Here is a 23,628-nt window from a genome sequence, read left to right on the forward strand (position 1 = left end):
TTTTATGACCAGTCACATTTGTTTACCTTTATAACCACTGTTTCTCCTTGAATAAGATCTGTGCATAATCTGTAGATTAACGGTCAAGATATACATAAAAGTAAAACTTGAATTCTTATCAGGCACCTTTTAGTAGCAAAAATATCTCAAGAACTACTAAATGGAGTTACACCATAGCACAAACATATTCTGTCACGTTTTGTGTAATTCAGTGAAGTAGAGCAAAAATGTCTATGTAGTTTATGATAGAAAAAACTACTTTTACTTCACCCTGTAGGCCAATCTGCTCAAAATATCAAGTTAGAAACTGAGTTAGACATACCAAGCAAGTTCCAAATTTTGCACTAATCTGTCAATTTGTGCCACAAGTTGATAGCAAATCAACAAATGCATTCCTTTATGGAAAATACACCTTAACAATATCTACACAGCCACTATTGCTTACTCTAAAAATAATTACAAATCACTGATTTATGGAACAGAAGATAACAGGAATAGTATGGCTGCCTACTGGAGGGATTTTGAACTGGGCGTTTTTGTTTTGGAATTACATACCTGTAGAAAAGGGTAAGAAGGCTTCAGAGGTCACAAAGTGTCCCTCTTTATCCAGGAAATTTGCTGGATCGAACTGATGGGGTGTTTTCCAGAATTCAGGATCACACATAGCAGAAGGTAGATTAGGTATAATAATGGTACCCTGCAAGAAATAAATTCAGACCAAGTATCATAATGATGATCATTAAAATATTGTCCATTATTTTTTCCATACAAGGTGTCTTATCAGACAGATGTGTTCTTCATGTAACCATGTGAAACCACCATGATCTCTTTTCTTTCATAACTACTCTGCCACTTCCTGACAGGCCACAACTGGATCAACAACTTATCAATAAGGTTCCATTAACCATCTGGTCCACCTACATGACCTACGGTTGAAGCAGGGTAGTAGTAGTCCACTGCCTTCCTTAGACATATTTGGCAATATGAGCAGCTCTGTTGAGTAAAAACTTCCTTTACTAAAACCCAGACCCGCCAGTAGTCATTAGTGTACATCTAGGAAATTGTAAAAAGAGTAAAAGTCAGTGCATTGATTGTGTAACTCTAGGAACTGAAACAATTTGATGTACATGTAACTACCTCTCTAATTGATACCTTGAAGCTTTCGTCATAATGAAACTTTGAGAGCACTAAGATGTAACAAAACTGGTATGTCACAGGGCAACTAGAATTATGAGGCAATGGAAGAGCATAATAATGCAGTAGAGTCAAGCATGAAATTCTAAATTATGCATCATAATATGCACATTTTTGGAAGTGTTTTTTTTCAATTTTTCAATTTTACACTCACTAACACTGTAAATGTTACATCTCATTAGCACCAATTTTTATACCCAAAAAGAAGCAGTCACCTGAAAGGGGAAAAGTTAACCTTTGAAATTGGTTTTCCACTACTGAGCACCATGAACTGCACTCTTTTTCATATGCTTTGATGGGATCAAGCTAGAAAACTTTTCTTTAAAAATCTGCAAATAATGAAGTAGATGGTGGATAAGTAGTCATTAGTTGCAATCCAAAATTATGCCTGAAAGGGTCTGACACTACTGGACACCATGCATGGCATTCTATTTTTGTAACTTTTGAACATATGAGCTAGAAACATGATTTTTTATGTAAAAAGCTGCAAATTATGCAGCAAATAGTGGATTATGTGCTACGCGTAGTACATACAAAATTAAGCAGAAAATGCCACCGCTGCAGAATCGCAGCTCTAGATATATGTCAAGTATGGAAGCGTCTCTTCTCATCTATGCAATGGACTCTGCTTCCTCCCCTGCAACACAGATAAACCATGTAGGATTGGGTTCACTCGCCGCCCCTCACTGCTAGTTTGCATGACCATGAGACACTAAACCCTACTGATATGGGCTATCTCATGGTAGATTTCCTTAGAGTCCTTTCCAGAGTAGTATATTTTATGTGCATCTCTTGGTGAGTATTCCAAGCTCGATTTCAGTTGCCTGGTGGAGCCATGAGCAGTAGCCAAAGGGATGTTGTGTGCTGTTTCTTCTATTAATTTATCAATAACACTATCTTCAGCAGCCTACCTGGATTTGGTTTCTCCCAACCTAAACTCATTTTGGATACAAGGGTTGGATGATTCTGAATAGAGGCACCTACTTGACACCTTACGCAGTATCAAAAACAGTTTAACATTCCTTCATTCGTGGTTAAAGGTGGGCTGCCTTTGTTTATCAGCCTTTCCCTTCTGTGATTACGCTGCGGAGCAACCAAATCCATGTATATGTAGTGCTTGAAGGATTGCCTGGGCCTTCAAATATTGTGTGTGCACTCCCCTCACATGCTTTTGACAGTCAGAGATGGATTTAAATCACATTCCCCACTGAGAGTGCAGTGTTTAGTTGTGGTGTTATGGTGCCTTTTTCTGTGCTGCTGTTTTGAACAGTATTCACCTCCCCTATGAAGCATTCAGCATGTATGGAAGCATAACAGTGTCTTTCCTCATGCTGCTTTGGCTTCTGTGTCTAGCCCTGACAGACCCATGGGCCATGGAGTGTAGCTGTGCTAGCTCCTACTTCGCCAGCACTACTACTAGCTGTTGCTAAAGTAAGTGAAAGACAGCCGTGGTCCAAGCAGGTAACAGCGGTGGGGCCATGTAAGGGGGTATTATGAGGGATGATGCAGAGGGAACATTTATTATTTATTTAATTTTCCGTCTGCATCATCCCTCGGAATCACCCCTTACACCGCCCCACCGATGTTACTTGCACGAACCGCGCCACATCATTGGCTGGTTTGGTTGGGTTCTTCTTAGGGATCGCCTCAATCTCCTGACTCTGTTCAAAGCTGAGTAAGCATCGTACTTGCTGATTCTCCTAAAGCAACTTTGTTGTAGACAAAGCTAGTGGGTGCCTGATAGATTGGCCTCTCCTTAATTTCTTTTTCCAACAGCCTTCCTGCAGTAACCAGATCTTACACACAGACCTAATGTTTACAAAGCATTTATTTTGTGATACCATCCATCTAAACTTGTTTAAAGTATTGTACAGAGTTACCACTATTAAATAAACTACATCTCATACTAAGGATTCCATAAAGGAGTAGGGAACTCTTTCAACCACTTTCTTAACAGAACTAGACATGCAGAGATTAATGTAGAAACAATGGTATTATTCTTTTGACAGGAATATGGTTGCTATTGATGGCACAAAATTTGCTCCTTTAGAGAACAAATATATGCTTTATAACGAGCTGCTTTAGAACAGAGGGTCAAAGAATGTTTGATCATGTACCTGTGGTAGTTCCCCCAGCCCAAATGTTCTGGGGGGAGTTTGAGGAAGCAGTGAACAGATTTAAATACCACTTCAAGGATAATACTAGTATAATAGTGGAGAGACAGATTTTAAACACACTAGTAAGTTCAACATGAGTCTATTGATGGATTCTTAGCAGAGCTGATAATCCTTGTTTCCTCTCTTTACAACAACAGAATACTGGATAATTACTTAAGGGATTAGACTGTAGTTAGCTGTATTAATTGAAGAACACAAGAAAGACTACTGTGCCCCAGGAATCTAAGTTTGGAACAGAAATTGGAAATTGCAAGAGGAACTGTTCCATAATAGCATCCAAGGAAGTTCAAAAGTGTAAGAAGCAGAACTGTGAATGCCCTTGTGTTCAAACCTAAGCATTTTGAAATTCAAATAATGAAAGCAAGAAATTGGTAATGACTGGTGCTAGTGCGCAGGTAACTTGCTACATGTTGAGGTCACAAATCATTGTCATGTAGTAGGCATGACTTGCATGAAATGCAAGACGATCGATATTTTTGTCGAGCATGTAAAAACATGCAGAGGATTGCATTTGGTAATAAGTAATGGAGACAGCAGAATGGTCTTATATATGTACAGAGAGTGGCAAAATAGTGCAGTTGGACAAGGAGCTGCATCAAGTTTGCAATATAACAATTGGTGATCTGGAAATTGATATCCCTGTAGATTCAGGATATCTTGTCACTTAAGTGACTGACAAGTTGAATGAGAAGGAATGGAAACACATACGCTTGTTGCCCCTGGCATTCGTACTGTAGCATTTGGAGGGTTTGAAATTGATTTGGTGGGTTATTTTAAAGAATCTGTTAGTTATAAGGAGGAGTTATACACGCTATGATGTGTGTAGCAAGTAGAGGTCACTACATACCACTTTAGAGAGACCAAGGGTTGTTTGGCATTGTTTTGAGACCTGGTATGGCTTGCTCAATCTAACATGTTGACTCAATGGCCGCTCAAACTCTATCTTAAGAAGCTCCTTTTTGACACCTATAAATCAATATTTCAGGGTAAACTTGGAAAAGTGAATGGTTTTGAACATAAAATTGTTCTCAAACCAAGAGCTATTTCTGTTAGTCATAGGTTGCTGAACATTTTGCTGAGTATTCAGAGTCAAATAAAAGAACATCTGCATAACCTGCGCAGTGAAAAGGTGATAGATCCAGTTCAATCCTCTGTGTGTGGATCTGAGGTCTCTAAATTGTAACATCCTGGTAGACTGTTTCCCCTTCCACCATTGCTCGTTACTAACATCACAAAGGACCCACCTACTGTCAAAGGCATTTTTTATATTTTTTCTATTACTATATTGGAGCCATCAGTATTCATTCTCTAATGAGACAACAACGAATGAAAAAAGACCTAAAGATCGGGTCTTTTTTACCTCCGATTGTGCCACAGTGAGCGGCCATTTTTGTTAGCGCTCTAGCTTTCCAACAATAGGACAAGCCGGCGAGGATGACACAGCGTTTGTCTCGCAGTTGCATTTTGGGCATAAATAGATGGTGCCTGGCAACCCTCCCAGATCCCACGGAGCTGCTGAGGGGTAGGACTAATGCTGGTTATCAAAAGCGGTCACGTAAGTTAGACCTAGATCATGGGTTGTTAAAAATATCTGGTCAGACGCTATGAATGGGCCACACTCGAAAATAAGCATTTCGAGTAACTCTATCATGTTTGTTTCTTCACAGTATACCGCCGATTAAAACCCTAAGATGCAGGCTCATGGGGCACGCAACATGTGAAACAATTGTATGTATATGCCATATGCATTTATTCATGGATAGGTGCCCAATGTGTGTTTTTCGTTCGTTTTTTCAGAAAACGGACCAGTGATTTGTCTCTTTTTCATTAACTTCATGTCTCCTTTATTTTCATTTTCATTCGCAACATGGAACCTCTTAATTAGATTCTTCTTTTTGCGATGAGACCCACATGACATGGGATCGCTGTAGAATGTGTGTGTGGAATGTATTGAGGTGTGTGCACTGTTTTTTGTGAGATTTTGGAGGGCTACTATACCCACTGTACCAGGATTATGAAGAAAAATATATCACTGGTCCTTTTTTGTCCAGAATGACTATGAGTAAAATAAGCGCCACAACTATATGGATACTATGCCACAATGTGACCCAAGCAACAAGCGGGTCATGAGAACTATGTGAAAAGTCTTTTTATGTGTATTTACAAATTGTATTTTCTCTCCCTTTTCTTTCCACAGGCACCACAAGAGGTCAAACCTTTTTTTTGTGCTTCATTGGGGGCCCACTCAAGCCCAGAAGCAAAACTAAGTAGCTGATTTTTGCTACTAGGATCTAGGACTTTAGGCATACTATATTTATTTAGAATTGAGTATTGTTAGTAGGGACCAATAGAGGTCCTGAGGAGTAAGCAGGATGGGACTGCTTACGAAACATGCCATGTCGACTAAGTAGATAACGTATTTTGTTCTACTTATTTACCCCCTTTTTACTGTTCCCAGCCAGAGAAGTCATTAAATCAATTTTTTCTACTAGCCAGGGAATTTTTAAATATTCTTTTACATCACCTTTACACTTACATAGGTCCCTACACCCCTATCCCTTACCACTGTCCTCACACCACACATAGCCTATCGTCAAAAATTAAGTGCTCCCGCGTAGTTCGTAGGTCGCAGCACGCCCCGCCCCGTAGAGGGACGGGAAGACCCCTATGATGAAGCATGACACTATGGGATTCGTAGTGTGTTAGGAGTATTTTAAAAGCACATAGTGCTCTCTTTTTGCCACCCGCAAAGAGAGCTTTTCTCACTTCTTCGAGACATCAAGTCTTCACCTTATAATTTGCAAAAACGAATAAAATATCCACTTCCTTCACATTGATAGAATCCCATGTGTTATTTATAGCGTCTAGGAGGGTGATTCTATCACTTCTGCCTCTGTACTTCCTCGATTGTTTTTTGGATGCCTTGTAAAACCCTCAAGGGAATGGAATGGTGGAGACGGTAAATTGTGTATTGAAAGAAACCATTCCTATGGCGTTGTCGCCTTGTTTGAGTGTCTCACAAATGGTCTTGTGACAGGTTATGGAGCAACCACAACACTCATCAATCATTTTACCATAGATGTCTTCCCTTTTGTGTTAATGAGGAATAGGGACTCTTCTAATATATTGCCAAGAATTGGATTCTAGTGAAGACAAGTGTGTGTGATGGGATTTCTTGTGTGAGTGGTGTGTACCAAAGAGTAAAGGAAACTAAAGACTGAGGAAAGCACAGATATGATGACCAGAAAAGCTCTAAGAGGTATATTTTCACCCCCAAGCCTCAGGAAAAGTTCCTCAAAGGTTTACCACAGCAAACAGATTATTAAGTACTCTAGGCATGCCATTTTGGTGGAAAATTACAAATGGCGGAGTAAGAGCAGGCTGCAATGGTTAAAGCTGAAAGTGAGGAGGAGGGTGCTTGTCCATCCAACTCTACGAAGTGGTTGGGTTTCTCTTGATCTTCCAACTCCAGGAAGGGTTTGGCTGACTGGTCTTTGGATGGGGTAGTGCAAAGGGACTGGGCAGCAGATTCTGAGGACATCAACAGGTCTGTCAATACACTATTTCTTACCTACTGTCACAATTGGAAGTGATAAGAGGCATATCTCATGTGTTTAAGGGATTATGATCTGTCTTGAGTATCCTGTTGTCATTTGTACATCCTTGGTTCTCAGTACAAGTTATTTATTTAACTATTATTTGTACCTTCATTTTAAGTGTTTACTCTGAGGTATTTTCTGCAATTGTAGGGATGGGAGTTGTGCTATTGGCTGTGTCTTGGTAGATTTCCTTAGGGTCCCTTTAAGAATGGAATGTTTGAAGTGCATCTCTTTATGAGTTTTCCAAGCTCAATTTCAGTTGGCTGGTGAAGATTGGAGCAGTTACCAAAGGGAAGATTTGTGCTGCTATGCATCATTAAAGAGAATATCTTCTTCTGCTCGTATGGATTCATTGTCTTGACAACCTAACACATACAATCAATACCATTGTGTCTCATTAAGCAGGTGCATCTATACCTTGTCAAATGAATCTGGTAGCAAGGTGTCAAATTGGATAGCACCTATTTTAGGGCCATATGTATCATCAAACTATTTTGCATTTCCTAAATAGCGAATTATAAGGAATCGCTATTTAGGAAATGCAAAATGGTATGTATGAACAAAATCGCATTTTATTTGCGATTCCTTAAGCTTCCTTATTTGCGAATTCGCATTTTGCGAATTCACAATTAAGGTATAATTTCCAATGCATTCCTATGGGCTAGGAGGCCCATAGGAATGAATGCAAAATAATTCTCAAATTGCAAATTCACAATTTGCTAATCGCAATTTGAGAATTATTGCAAGGGTGCAGGGGTGTCTCAAAGACACCCTGCTGCACCCCTGAAAAGAACATGTGTGTGCATATGGCGCACATACATGCCCTATGGGCATGTGTGTGCATCATATGCCACCTTTAAAAATGCCAATTTGTGCATTTCAGGAAGAATTCGCAAGTTATCATCAACTGAAAGTTGGTGGTAATTTGCGAATTCTTAAACAAAATTCGCAAGCTAAAATTGCTACATACATAGCATTTAAGGAATCGCAAATTTGCGATTCCCTAAATGCTATGGAAAAATAAGGAATGTCACAAGTTTGCAATTCCTTATTTTGGGAATGTTTCATACATTTCAAAACGTGCAAAACGGCCGTTTGCGAGTCGCAAAGGCCGAAATTCTGCGAATTTCGGCCTTTGCGGTTCAAAAACGGCTTGATACATATGGCCCTTAATCTTTGGTACTTATAGGCACTGCTCTTTCTACTCCATCTCTCAAAAGACAAGAAGCCAGCAGCAGGAGAAGAATACAAACATGGATTTCTAACAGCTGCCGTGTACAACCTGTGCTCTTCACCTAACCGCTCAACAGGAAATAGGGGGCTGTTAATGAGGGGACCAAGGGCAATGCTGTAATGATATCTTAGGTTAAGGTGCTTGATGTCACATCCGCTTGCTCTTACATTTTGGTGAGTTAATGTCCATAGTTAGATGAAGGCCCTGCAATGCTTACTTCACAGCCGCAATCACCAACATCCTACCTTTCCAATGGTATACTCCAGCAGTGAGACCTCCTTTACAACCTGTCTTAAAAGACCGATCCCCTGAATGTTGCAGTAGCGCTGGATCTCATGAATCACAGCATTGGTATAGGGAAGCCTCTTCCGGTCTTCATATTGGATGACCTGAGAATCACCAAGGACAGCGTCCAACTCCTTCTGCACTTTTTCTGCGGAGAAATATTTCCACAAAATAATCATTTTGTCTTGGTTGTCAATAAAAGCTGAAACATTTCCCTTTATGATATTAAATGACAAATCCGACTAAGTGACAATAAACAAATAACATTTCACGAATAACCCTCAGGTATAAGGAAAAATTGTAGTTGGCCAGCATACATTCTTCCACAGAGCAGTGCACTGCTATGTACATAGTAAATAACAATTATAGACTTACTTTGACTAGACAAGAGTTTGGGGTTTTGAAATTCAAAATCCAATTCAGTGCAGTTGAATACAATCCAATGCAAGGGCATACTGGTGTTCTTTCAAGACCACCTTCACACTAATAATTATAACTAACCTGACACCAATGGCCAGTCTGAATGTGAGTATGACCTTAAACTGCATTCAGCAGGCAAAGAGGTTTAGACTCTAATAGTATAAGTAATTTCCGGTGCAATTACTTGTACTATGGGAGTATGAACTTTTTTCAAATAAATTTCAAGATAAAAAATATAGTTATACACGAACATTATGCATGACTTTTGAATGAAGATTAAAGTGGATAGCTAATTAAGAATACAGTGGAAATAAATTGTATTTTATGTTATGTGGATTATAGAGCACATTATCACCCGGAAGGGGATCCCGGCGCTGAGCGGGTGTGAGTCTAACCACACCTTTTGTTATAATCCATATAGGTACCCCAATATAGGCTCACGTAACATAACCAATATTCTCCCCTACATTACACACATAACGGTTCTTGGGGACTGACCTTTCACCTAGATACGACACTGCAAACAGAACGCGGGATTTCCCTAGGTGCAGCCTCATACATTATGCATGAGGATTCTTGGAAACTCAGCCGGGCTCATCCCCTGCATAAAAACTATGTATAAAGTTCATTCCTTATGTCATCCGAGGTCCGACACTGGCACAGCAAGGTAAAACCCCTGGTGAGATCTTTGGCTATGAAAACATCACATATTGATGAAACAAACAGAGGAGATCAGAACTTTCATGCCGACACGCTAACGTGAGACGCTGAAGCATCCTGCATGCATATACTCCAGATCGCAGGGCTCTGACATCCCTTGCGGGGTGTCCAAACCGAGACCAGGACAGGGTCCACAGTTTTTCACTTCAGTTAATGGGGGTTGACGTTATTTATTTATTTATTTATTTATTTATGGTTTTATAGAGCGCGTAGTCACCCAGTGGGTATCCCAGCGCTGAACCTTTTTACTCGCAAAGGGGGTTAGTCAGGAGAAGTGACAGCTTAGGGGAAGAGTAGAGTTTTGAGGGCTTTTCTGAACCGAAGGAGGTTGGGTTCTGCTCTGAGGCTCAGAGGGAGTGCATTCCATTTGTTTCCTGTGTTGACCGAGAAGCGGCGGCCACCTATGCGGGCCTTCTTCACCTTGGGGATCGTAATGAGGTTTCCGTGCTCCGAGCGAAGCGCTCTCGTGGGTCTATAGGGAGTGATCCAGTTGTTTAGTATGGGGGGGCCGGAGTTGTGAAGTACCTTGTGGGCAAGACAGAGGGCCTTGAAAGTGACCCTTTCCCTGATAGGGAGCCAGTGCAGCTTCCTAAGAGCGGGCTTAGCAGATGACCTAGCCGGGGTGTTCGTTAGGAGTCGGGCTGCGGCATTTTGAGCTTTTTGCAGAGTTTGAAGAGTGGATTCTGGAGATCCCAGGTAGATGGCATTGCTGTAGTCCAGCCTGGATAAAATTAGGCCCTGGATCAGCATGAGACGCAACTGGAAAGGTAGTAGCGGGATTACCTTCCTGCAAGATTTAAGTAGGCCGTAGCATATGCCGGCCGTCTTTCTTGCCTGTGTCCTGAAGGTAAGGTCGGTCTCCAGCCACACTCCGAGACTCTTGACCTCCTTCTTGGGGGGTTATCCTAGATGGATTCTTGACTTAACACCTACATACATGCTAGGTACCCATAGGTACATCTGGTTAAGGTAGCATCGTAGGTGTACGCAAATTTATTGTCATTTTATTGTCATATATTCTATATAGTTGCATGTATTCATGATCATATCAGAATGGTAGAAATCTACCATCCTTTTACGTTCTTAGTGCTTTAAGTCATTTATATATGTAACTGTCTAATGATCGTTACAGCACATCTATTTTACACAAGAATGATGACTGGTCAATAAATACTTATTGAAAACGTCCCCACCATTTATTCGATGTCTTTTTCTGAGATCTAGTGAGCACGAGTGACTGAGCGAAAAGTCGTACACTGTTTCCACTGTCCTGAGTGATCAGGGTTGTCGTGTTAGACAGTTGCCAAGAACTATTCTCTCCTTGGTAAGAGGAGTTTCTAGTGGAACTGTGAGCTAGCTGGTACAAAGTCCAACATACCAGGTGGGGGTGTCTGGAATCAGTCTGAACATCAATCCTGCAGCGTATGTTGTCTAAATGTGCAGACACTAGAACTTGTTGCACGAGTCAAAAAGTCAGGTCTAAAGCTTCTTTTGGAATTCAAGAAGTGAGGAGGAGGCTCTTCTGTGCAGTGGGAGATCGTTCCATGCTTTAAGAATGATTTAGGAGAAGGCTCAACCTCCAGGTCTAGTTTTCAGTGTGTGTGTTGGATTTCTGCAAGTAGGGGTCAGAAGAGCAGAGGTGTTTGGTAGGTTTGTGAAGCAGATGGGATTGTTGTGCTATACTAGGCCAGTGTTCTGACTTGACAGTGTGAGTGAGGAGTTTGAACTATGCTTGTTTCTGAATGGGGAGCCCGTGGAGGTCCTTTAGGTGTGGCATGATGTGCAGAAATAATTGTAAATGTTTGTTGGTGCTTCAGCTTTCATATTTACTTTGCTTTAAAAATTAAGTCACAGAGATCACTTTCTTCCCATCGTCCATCCAGAAAGGAAATAATATTACCAGTTTCTGACAAAACCTTCAAAAAACAGAAGGACTTCATTTCCCATCATCCATCTGCACAGGAAGAGACACCACTTAAAAAAGAATTAACAGAGGAAGCCAGGCAAAGGGATTTCATTTCCCATCATCCATCTACACATAAAGTGATATCACTGGTTTCCCCCAAATCAACTTCACCTCTCCCTGAACCCCATACTGCCATTTCACACAATCACACCCAGACATAAAGGACCCAAACACTAGGATAGGAATTTCACCAGTGCTTCATCTGAGATATTGGTAGCAGGTGGGGGTTCATCTGCACTCTTTATTAAAGATCGTAATTTATTTTAAGTCATCTGAATTTAACTTAGAACAAGAGAGAACAAAAAAGTCCAGACTCCAATAGTATAATGAATTTCCCTTGAAACTGGTTATATTGTTGGACTCTGAACTTTTTTCAAATAAATTTCGTAGACAAAATATAATTGTATAACATTATGTATGCCTGCTGAATGAAGTGTAAAAATAGATAACACATTACAATTACTGCTGAAATACCACTTTATAACTATATTTATGATCTCCTTAGTACTTGAGTGGAAATTATAATCATAATTATTAGTTGGTACTTCAAATTTCATATTTGCTTTACTTTGAAAATTAAGTCCTGATTAGGACTTTGGTGGTCTTCGGACCGCAGTCACGGTGCCTTCAGATTCACCGCCTGCCGACTAGGCAGTACGACAGCTGAATTACAGTGTTGGCAAAATCATCAATATGCTCGTGGATTGACATCACTGGTTTCACTCAAAACCATCTAAAAAAGATAGAGCCAGGCAAGAGAACGTAATTTCTTGTCATCCATCTTCCCAGGAAGTGACATCAATGCATTTCCCATCATCCATCTGCAGATGATGTGTCATTGCTGCATTTCCTGTCATCCAACTACATAGGAAGTGAGACCACTGGTTTCCCACCAAAACCATATTCAAAAGTAGAAGCCAGGTAAGATGACTTTATTTCCCTTCAATAATCCACACATGAAATGACATCACTCTTTTCTCCCAAAACCATATTTGCATCAGCCAAATCCCTATATTTCCAATGCCCACAATCACACCCAGACCAAGACAGTCCAAGCACTCACACAACAATCACACCAGTGTTCAATTAGAGTGGTTGTTTCAGGAGAGACTCATTGGCAGTACTTTGTGTCATCATACATTAACCCAGTATGAGAGAGCGAAAGGAATCAAATGGGAAAATATGGAGGAAGAGAAAGACAGACAAAAAGTGACAAGGGGATGCTAAAGAAACAGGAAGAGTGAGGGAAAGGGGCAGGGAAAATGTGTTGCTTGTTGAAAGAGATGAAATGAAAACTACACAGCCTACATATTTTTAGCAATCCAGGCATTTTGCAACAGTACTGTGGGCTTTTGAGAAACGTTGGGCCTTGGATGATTCACACAAAACATACCCAATCCGCTACACAAACCACTAACTGCCACAAGCCCTCACAATATGTAACACACATTCCAACTCATGCTTTGTAATGCTCATTCTGCAGTATTACATGCACTAGTCATCACAGACCTCATCACCTACCACAAACTTGATGTAATCTTCATCACAGAAAAATATTTCGCTCATACATTCTCCCACTTTATAGAGGTCCTTCTTCTCACAGGCTACAGCATCGATTGTAAATGTAAATGTAAATGTAAATGTATAGGCATTTATATAGCGCACTACTTACCCGTAGGGTCCCAAGGCGCTTCGACTGCTGCGAAACCCTTCCTGGCTTCCCTGAGAGATGGTCCCTTAATGGGTATCTCCAGGGTGAGACCAGGCATCCCCGGCGGGGCCGTTAGTGAAGATGAGGCAAGCTAATGCCCAGAGTTGCCGAGTGTGATCGCTGATCAGAGTGGGCACCGAGGCGAGAGAATTATCGAGTCCGCTGACCCTGGTCCAGAAACCTGCCGCGCCGGGAATCGAACCCTGGTCCCGGGCCTTCCTCTGCTCTCGGGTCTGCCGCCTCTAACCAGTGAGCCACACTATTTCACTACATCGATTATGTGGACCACACACATAAGAAGATAGCAGCCCTCGCTGCCATCCATAAGTCCCCCTGGTCCTTCACACTAGGCAAGCAACTTACACATAACTCCATGAAGGTGCTGATATGAATTTTCCCACTCTCTGCAACTAAGTATGCTGCCTTCTATCTCATCTAACGGTCTTCCAGGGAGAATATAGATTTCTATGATGAATTCTCATATCTCCTCAAACCATCATCCATCTTACATGCCCACACCACCCTCTAAGGTGACTTCAAGCCATCTGAAAAAACATGCTCGAACAAATAAGTGACACCCTTTCCAACCTCATCAATATTCTCAATTTGGTACAGCATGTCAATCAACCAGCGCATGCCAGAGGGCACATCCTCGACCTTGTCTTTACCAACAGTCCAATATAAAGCACCAATACCCCTGGACTGGACAAGATTTGTCATCCCCGTCTCTTTGATCGGCTCTAGTACCCACATATGAAAATCCATTGCAAATCACTGGCACCCTTGTACTGGACAGACCATCCCTAGTGCCTTGCTTAGTGTCATACACACAAAACAAGGTAGACCCAAAAGTGAAGACCCAGCCTGCAGATCCTTCAAAGACTAAAAGACACGAACACCCAACTAAACAACTTCAACATTTGTTTGGAAACCTTTGTGAACATTCATTCCCCAATTAACAGAAGAATGTGCTCTTGTATTCTAAAAACCTTGCTGACAATAAACTATCCAAACACAAACATGAAAAATAGGATGAAAGACAAAACTCCTGATGACGTCATGATACTGATGTCAATCTGCACATCACATAGACATTGCATCACCGCAGCCATAGCAAAGTATTATACCAATACCATTAATGTAGCCATCACCACAAGTAGAATGCTTTTCAAGACACTTAGCCACTGCATACACCCCCAGCCAGGCTCACCTATTTCTCACTCAACAGAAAAGTGAAAAGCCATCAATCTCTTCTCCAGTGAATGAGAAAATAGAGAATATCCAACAGTACATCAACAACTCCAAGCCTGTTTTATATCTTGTGCCCACTCTTTCCTGTACAGTTTATCAGTGGTCATCCTTCGAGGCCCTGTCTGTAGATCCCACCGAAATGCTCAACTCTCTCAAAGCCACTTCCTATGGAGATGATGTCTTACTTTCGGCCTTTATCAAAGCACTTACTAGGGACTCTCACCACAGCTTAACATTTGTCAACGGCTCCCTGACTCATTGTATCATTCTGTGTGCTCTTTAGACAGGCCAGATTTTCCCACTCCTGAAAAACCTGCCCTTTATCCGGATAACTTGCCTTCCGATCTTGGATCCACGCCCACTCCAACAGACCATGCGTGCAACCATTGCATCATTCTAGCCAGCAACTCTCCATGAAAAGCCAGATCAACTCAGTCACTTCTGCTTGCTTCCTCAGTCTTCACATGTACTGTAGGATCTTCAAATGGCTACCCGTCATCACCAGACGAACAAACACTCAAGCACTAGTCACCAGCCAGCTGGACTATTGCAACACACTCTACATAGGAAATTACCGCGCACCTCCTGAAGAGACTGCAGGCAATACAAAATTCAGTAGACAGACGCATCCTCGACCTCCCAAAGCAAACCCACAACACCGCCCCCCGCCAGGAAGCTCCACTGGCTCCCAATTCAGAACAGATGTCAATTCAAAATGCTGATACACACTTACAAATCCCTATGCACCAAACCAAGGGCCAGCATACATCAACCACAGCATGAACTTCCACAACCCTCCAGACACCTGCGCTCTGCCCCCATCCCCCCTATCCACATTCCAGCATCCGCTGAGTCAACAGTGGAGGATGCTCCTCCTCCTACTTCACTGTGAAGACCTTGAATGACCTCCCCCATCTCCTCTGGACCTCATCCTATCTGTTGGAATTGAGAAAAGGACTCAACCTGGCTCTTCAACTGATCCTTCCTTAGCAGCAGGGTTCTCAGCACCTGGATACACTCACGGGTAATTAGCCATGCGTTACAAGTCCTAATTGATTGATTGAACTACCGTCCCATTACTCACCTACCATTCATTTGCAAGATCATTGAAAAAAAGCCTATGTGCATGTCTAAAAGCACAGTAATGCTAAACATCTCCTGCTTGACTCGTCTTGCCTTAGATCACTCTGCAGAATGATGACCACTACCGTAGACATCATAGATGATGCCCTCCTGACCACAGATCCTCCTCCTATCTTTCCAACCAATACCAGTTTATAAAAATGGGCACATGTGAATCCCTGAGGGTTCCAGAATGCCCCTGTCATCTTAAGCCTCTACATAAAGCTCTTACTTTTCTGCTCACAGATAACAGCTTCAATATTAACCAATATGCTGATTATACACAACTCTGATAAAAGTCTTGTGTACTCCGCCCAACCAAGAAAGATTTTCTGTTATTTGCCAACAAATGTGGCTCAGTGACATAGACCTTCATCAAACCCCAACTTTCACTGAATGTCAAGTCCCTTGGATTCACCCCTTAACACCACCCTCCTCCTCAAGGAACATATTGCCAAAAACAAAGGTACCAGTTTTCCCAATATTTTTCACAAAGCGCCTTCAGAACTGCTGTTCAAGCCCTCAAACTCTAGCATCTGGATGGTGGTAATGCTGTGCTCCGTGACCTTCCAGAATCTAAAATAGCACCCCTTTAGGACATGCCACAGTGTGGCATGTATGATTCAGGGCCTTAAGTAATATTATCATCATCATTTTGATCATACTCCATTGGCTCCTCTTGCCAGCCAATACCATCTTCTAAACCAGCTGCATTATTTACAAAGAGATCACATCCAGCACATACGCTTATCTTGCAAATGAGTTCACTATCTCTGGTGGTTCTCGCACACCCACAGCAAGAACACTTTCAGATTGCAGACTAAGAAGTGTAAAATAAAAAAGAAAAACATCAGGCCCAGTCCATCTGTGCAACCAGGATATGAAACAGCATCTCATATCCTCCAGAACCACACCAACACTTCACAAATTTAAGAAAGAGTTGAAGATGCACATCTTTAAAGAGCACTAAATCACAATGCATTTACAGTCCTTAAACCAGCTAACACTTCTATCACTTGTTGACTTGTCTTTGACCTCTACAGTGCTTCACTGCCTTTCAGTTAAGTTTAGTTTACATAGAAGAAATACCACATATATACATATAGCATCAGATGGAGGACATTATTATCTCCCATATTATCGAGTATCTATTTATTTTGGGTTTTGACAGTATTTATTATGGAAAATGCATAATATGCCCCAAAAAATGTTGTAGGTATTGTTGTTGCCTATAAAAAAAATTAATCATGATATTCTGGTATTCAATATTCTGAAACAAGAATCTGGCATAGATAATCTGCATCATAGCACCAGTGGAATGATACACATCCAGAAAGCAGCTACTTTTGAGACGTGAACTGCAGTCCCTCAGTAAGAATAAAGCATACCATGGAATCCACCCAGAGGTAGGAGAGGGCACAATTTGTGGCTGTGGCTGCCAGAGGCGAAACACTTATGGCTAAATTACGAGTCTGGCGAACCGCCAGACTCCCAGTGGTGCAGAGGTAGCGGGCCTGTTGCTGCTGTATTCTGAGGAGGCCATATGGACCACCAACACTACACCGGCTGCACAAGGGAACTGCTGTTCCCCAGCAGTGGGGCGGCGGACGGGGTTTGCAATATGCAATGCAAGACCGCCGTGGTCCGCCAAGCATAATACGAGTTTCCCTACCGCCAGCCTTTTCTTGGAGGTGAGTCCACCATGAAAAGGTTGGCAGTGGGGAACAAAAGAAGGGCCTTACAGGTCCCTATGACCCGGCCACCGACACCATGGGGCTTTATTCATGTGTATCCTAAGAAAACAGTGGTTCATATGGGGCCATATCAGTCCCAACCAAGTAAGAGCAGTTGAGTTTAAAACAGTGTTAATCAAATATGCATGTACCATAAAAGGAATTTAGAAGCAGTTAAAGCAGGGCAGAGCAATGGCGGGCTTCTATTTAAATGTAGGCAGGGACACAAAAGGGCTTTTTCAACATGCAGCATTTATTTCTCAAAATATTGCAACGTATTTACCTAAATTATAGTGCAAGTGGTCACAAAAAAGTGACAGCAGGCGTGATGAGGCGAACAAAGGTGACTATTAAATTATATACATTGCATTGACAACAAGGACACAAATTTCTGAGTGTAAGTTAAACAATAAAAGGAGTGTCTTGTTGTATAAGGTTGACGACGTTCCAATCGCACTGATTTGACACCTTCATCAGGACATAAATTTGTGAGCATGAAGAATTAGGCAACCAGTGGAAAGCCGGAGCGAGGGTGTACCCCGTATTAATTAGGGACAATTGACTGGGGCGTTAATTGATAGTAAATGTCCTTAATTTATAATAAGTGTGCCGGCATGCACAGTTTGAAATGGTCGCACCAGTGGAATAGATCCCTGAGGTGAAGGCAGACACCTTGTAGTCGGTGTTGCCTTGGTAAACTTTGTTCAGCAGACCACGTCTGTTGGTAGCTGCATCAAGAGATGGGCAGCCACTCTGTCTATGTTCCTTTTCAAAGTGAATCATTCAAGGGGGCACAACATGTGCCCCCCTGTTTGCATACACCTCACGTTCCAGCACGGCATGAACTTCAAAGTCCTTTTCGTGCTGGAACTGCTTTTGCGTTCCCATTGGGGTGCCCATTTTTCAGGGCAACACCATGGGACCGGCAAAAGAATTGCCTGCCAGACATGAGTTGAACTAGTAACCTAGCAGGCGGACCACATATGGCTTTGGAAAAGTCATAATCAGGCCCATGGATCACCTATCAGCACAGGGGTACGCTGTGAGTTGTTGAGAAGCACACACTAGCCGCTAGAGAACTACTCAGTACCGAATGTGAGTAAACGAGGTAGAAAGGGACAGTATTCAACAGCAAAAAGATGCCATAGCATAGACACATTAGAGTCTGTGTTGAGCCTTTTGTTTTAAGGTAGGGCATACGAGTTATTGGAACAGTCAAATAATGCTTTAAGGGAGCAATTTGAACTAGTAAATAATTGCTGATCCTGAAAACAGGGACTTTTACTGACACATGTGAATCAAGAATTCTAGAACAGAGAGAAAATTGACACCGGGATTTGTAAACACAGAAACACTACTCCCAGTATATACTGAACTGTAGTCTCAGGACATCTAGAACAAAACAACATCCACAGACTTCACTAGAAACGTATGATCAGACTTAATTGAGCTATATGTCCAATAAGAAGGGCATACATGGACTAATAATCCAAAAAACTGTTCCTTGGGACAACCTATATTACATCATGTTAGTATATCTTTTGTGGTGAAAGGCATCTACTACCACTGTGTGGCCGTTTGTAGTCAAGATAGAACATATAGCTTACACTCAAAACTCAGCAAAGATCAGCAGGATTATTTTGAGTGAAGTAAAAGGTTTGTTGAAATGATTAGTACCCTTGTAGTATTTTAGTGGATATTGTGAGTAGGTTCCCTAAGTGGGCAGGTTGGATTAAAAAAATAGGACAGCCTCCAGTACAGGATGGATTTTACACACACACACGCAAACACACCAGCACACCCTCACACACACATACACACACACATACAAGTGCACAAACGCACACACTCGGGACAGGACTAGGTGGTCAGGTTTTTTCCCATCAGCTATATTTTGATGGACTGAGCTTCATGTAACTTTCATTTGCCATTTAGATATCTAAATATGATAACTGCTGAGCAGTGCTGAAGTAACCAATACAAAGGGACACAGTGTTATTCTGGTCAATTACTCATTCTCTATCTTCGAGAATTTTGAGTGCTCCTTATTGACCTAGTTATAAATCAAAGGATAAAAAAACATGCTGTGATTATGGCATGATACATGGCGAGCATAATAATTGTTACATGATTATTAAAATCTGCATCCCATCTACGCCCATCCAGGGTGGCAGGAGCTGACAGTAAAAATACCTGTGCTTCATTATTTTTCTTTGCATAAATTGTTGAAGTTAATGTAAGACATCAATACATTTTTTATTAATTTGCCTCAGTAGGCTTTGATTAACTGAGAGGATAGTTTTCCTGTTGCCAATGAATTGTTAAATAAGGCACTGTATCGGTGGGGAGTGACAGCGGAAGATCGAAGTTCTTGACATGAATGACAGAGCCTAAGGGAATTCAAAAACTTCTTGACTACAAAGCCTTGCCACTAGGTTTTGCTCATGCTGCCCCTCTGACTCTAGCATAGTCCTCGCATTCTGAGTTATGGTCCATAGTCTCAACTAACGGCCTCATTACAATGTACCGCTTTGTCACCATAAGTTGGCAGAGTATGCTCAGACGTGAGTCCCCTGCTCACTTTGCCACTGGATTCAAGCAAGGCTGGCTGAAGACGCCTGTAATTCCAGAAACCGGTCCTAGGAAGCTTGAATCCTATCCAAGGAAGGCATGGCTTGGCAGTTTGGGCTGGACTGTTCCCATGAGGCACAGGGTCAGACTGATTTGCATATAGCCATGTCTGAACTGGGGTGGCCGAGTCGGCTAAAGAACGTGATTGATTAAACTCAGATCTGTTGACTGGGTGTGAGTGTTTGATTGATTCAGATGCTCCATCCATCACCACCTTCTTTTGTACTGCTTTTAGGCTATAAGTTGGCAGGGTATGCTCAGACGTGAGTCCCTTGCTCACTTTGCCACTGGATTCAAACAAGCCTGGCTGAAGACGGCTGTAATGCCAGAAACCGGTCCTAGGAAGCTTGAATCCAGTCCAGGGAAGGCATGGCTTGGCAGTTCGGGCTGGACTGTTGCCATGAGGCACAGGGTCAGACTGATTTGCATATGGCCATGTCTGAACTGGGGTGGCAGAGTGGGCTAAAGAACGGTGAAGGATTAAACCCAGATCTGTTGACTGGGTGTGAGTGTTTGATTGGTTCAGAGGCTCCGTCCATCACCACCCTCTATTGTACCGCTCATTACAATTTTGGTCGGAAAGGTTCTGAACAGCATTCGGATTTTCCCATTTCAAGTCGGAACCCATGTTTCGGACTGACTCGAAAATATTTCCAACCAACCAATTATAATGGTAGGTAACTGTTGGGTCTGTCCAACTCGGTTGTGACTGGGATTCAGAGACTCCGAGTTGGTCAGAACCCAAACGTACAGGTCTACGGACCCTGTTTCCAAACAATGTATTACGATGTCATATTCGAAAAGCCTTTCCCAATCGGTCTGTCGGACATGGAGTGGCTGTCAGAAACTGACTTTGGGGGCTGAAGCAGGCCCCCCTTCAGCTGGTGGCCTCCGGTTGGGGCCTGTGGGGGTATCCATGGGACCCCTCTTTCCAACCATACACAATGTTGTACGCACCATGGGGTGCCCATCACAGAGGCAAGGTTTTCTGCAACTACCCCTTTTTTCAATGGGAGCCTCTGTTGTCTGTCAGAACACAGGCTCCAATAGAAGTCAATTGGAGTCTGAGCGAACAGTGTTTGGAACCATCGGACTCCCTGAACCTGAGTCGGTCGGAAAGGATTCAACATTGTAATGAGGCCCTAAATGTATTCTGCAAATCCCAAGACTGCTTTTTTTTGGACTAATTATGTGTTCATGAATGCATAATCAAAACATTATCTTCAATTGTATATCATTAGAACCCTCTGTACATAAGACTCGTCACTCAGCTCACATTGATAACTGCTCCTGACTCAAGTCATTACACTGTTATATCATAATTGATATTTTTCATGATTGCAGGCTATAATCCTCTGCTTTTGCAAATATCCCAATTTCTGCAATGTCACTGAGCCTTCATCTGCATAATCATGTTAAGTAAGGCAGGTGTTTTTTTATTTATTTTTTCTTTCCCTATCCCGTCATATGTCCACTTCTCCCCGCCCTGACCCACCACTGTTACCGGTGCAAGTGTGCCTGCATCTTTGAATACATTTAGTTACATTTGAACAAATCCCATGCCAAAACAGTCACTGTGGGTATGGGTGCCACAACGGCGGTCATCTTGGATTTTGGTTTCTTTAAATAGCTATACAACTACTGGGAGAAAGTAGGTCTGAAGATTGACACAGTAACCTCGAATGCTCAAAAAATGAACTGCGCCCCATCAGTGATACTCATACTTTGAACAATCTGTGGCTGAGAACTTCTGAGAATAGTAGGTCAAGTTTCTACACCTGTTAGGCTTCTAGCTACACGGGCTATATCTGACCCCTTTTTCTCAGAGTCTTCCAAATGATGATGCTCCGCCAGATGGGTGGGCTGATGGAGACACTTTTTTCTCTGAAGCCAGCGTTTGGGCAAGCTATGTTGAACTGGTGAGGAGTTCATTTTTTGAGCATTCGAGGTTACTGTGTCAAACTTCAGACCTACTTTCTTCCAGTAGTTGTATAGATGTGTGTAATTAGGGGTGTGGAGTAAGGAGGTCTATAAATATTATCCCCTAGACCCTCTCATATATTTTGTATTTTTTCTTCAAATAGCACCATGTGATAGATTTGGATATCGAGATTTGAGTGATTAAATGAACAAAGGCTGTGGCTCTGGGAAAATATTGTAATGGGCTGTGTAAGCCTTCTATCACTCCACGATCTAAAGCTGAGTTCCCAGCATGGTATAGATATATTGAAAACTATTATTAATTTCACATCAAACACCATAAGACTATTTATTTCCTTCTTATTCGCTCACCTTGGATATCTGGTTTAGTCATCATGTACAGGAGCAGCCAGTTTATGGTGGCTGTGTTGAGTTCAATACTGGCCCCAAACAGCTCTATTACAATGCGTATCAAGTTGTCCTGGTCAAACGTGGTGGTGGCATCCTCAGAGCCCTGGATCAGGTGGTAATAGACAAGTTCAGGATAGTGAAAGTAGGTGTACAATTTTCTACTTCACAATTTCCGTTGCTTAAATCCTAACCACACTATAGAGGAACCTAACCTAATCCTGCTCTTAACTTGCTCATTCTTTCATGTTTCTATATCAGTTTTCTTTGCATACTACCTTGTAATTAAATTCTGATTATAGATCTTAGTAACCTTCAGCTTTAGGATCAGAAAGTATTTTACATTCTTGAACTAGTATTTACTATGCAGCCCTCTGGGTTCTCCATGGGTCACCAATGACCTCCTTGTGAACTGGGGTACAAATTGATGCAGCATTTGCTAATATTATACATTTTACAAAATAGGACACAGTCCATCAGTGTTACCTGATCACTCCGGCAGTGAGCCATGCATTGACATTTTTGTTTGTAAAAAACTAAACAGAGGGCTTTTTACGGTTGATTGTCTATGTTAGCACTTTCTTTTTTCACAAACTTATAGCTCCTTATTATTCCTATTGCATCAAGAGAACCTTAGACGTCAAACTTTGGAGCCAATTTATATTTTGGCAGAGAGAGGTTTGGCAGTCAGGGAGATGGAGAAATGGACTCCAACGCCTTGACTGCACCTCCGCCCACCAAATCATGAAGTGACCGCCAAGTATTTCCAGGAACCACGTGCATGGTGGTCTCTGTTAATGCTTTATGCAGTTTGAGGCACAGCTGCGTCAAGCATGATGGAACTGTCCGGTAAACTGTTTTGTTTTTTATTTTCAAAAAGAAAATCCAACACAGTATTTTCTGTTTTGTAAATAAAAAAGACAATGCTCCTCTCACCATGGCAGTCTCTCTCATGGTGTGGGGAGCATTTTGTAGTTTTTTTCACTGCCCCTTACCTCCAAAGTTTCCCTGGCATTGTCGGGCAATTAAATCTGTTTTACCTCCATCTAAATTAGGTAAGTAGAATTAAAGGTCAACCTTCAATGGCCCTTAATCCGCTGGGCCATCAGAGGGGTTTAATCAAGGATAAGGCAGATTAGTCTCTGCCATATTTAAACCACAGGCACCTCCACATTGAAATGGGGTGAGCGGACCTCAGTCTTGGTGGTATGGATACTCTGTTGCCTTTGAGATCGAGTATCCATACCACCAAGATAT

At 41.9% G+C, this 23,628-nt stretch overlaps 1 protein-coding gene across 1 annotated transcript in view; it reads right to left on the bottom strand.

Moving 5' to 3' along the window:
* Window positions 1-23,628, bottom strand: part of LOC147684139 (cytochrome P450 2J4-like) — a 119,002-nt gene that overhangs the window by 22,862 nt on the left and 72,512 nt on the right. Inside the window, exons 6-8 of the mRNA XM_086944529.1 lie at window positions 22,336-22,477; window positions 8,450-8,637; window positions 556-697 (exon numbers count right to left, since the gene is read on the bottom strand). Of these exons, the coding sequence (XP_086800655.1) occupies window positions 556-697; window positions 8,450-8,637; window positions 22,336-22,477 (472 nt within the window). The remainder of the gene's footprint in view (window positions 1-555; window positions 698-8,449; window positions 8,638-22,335; window positions 22,478-23,628) is intronic.

This window comes from Lissotriton vulgaris, chromosome 11 (genome assembly GCF_964263255.1).
Source record: "Lissotriton vulgaris chromosome 11, aLisVul1.2, whole genome shotgun sequence".
Classification (NCBI taxonomy): Eukaryota; Metazoa; Chordata; class Amphibia; order Caudata; family Salamandridae; genus Lissotriton; species Lissotriton vulgaris.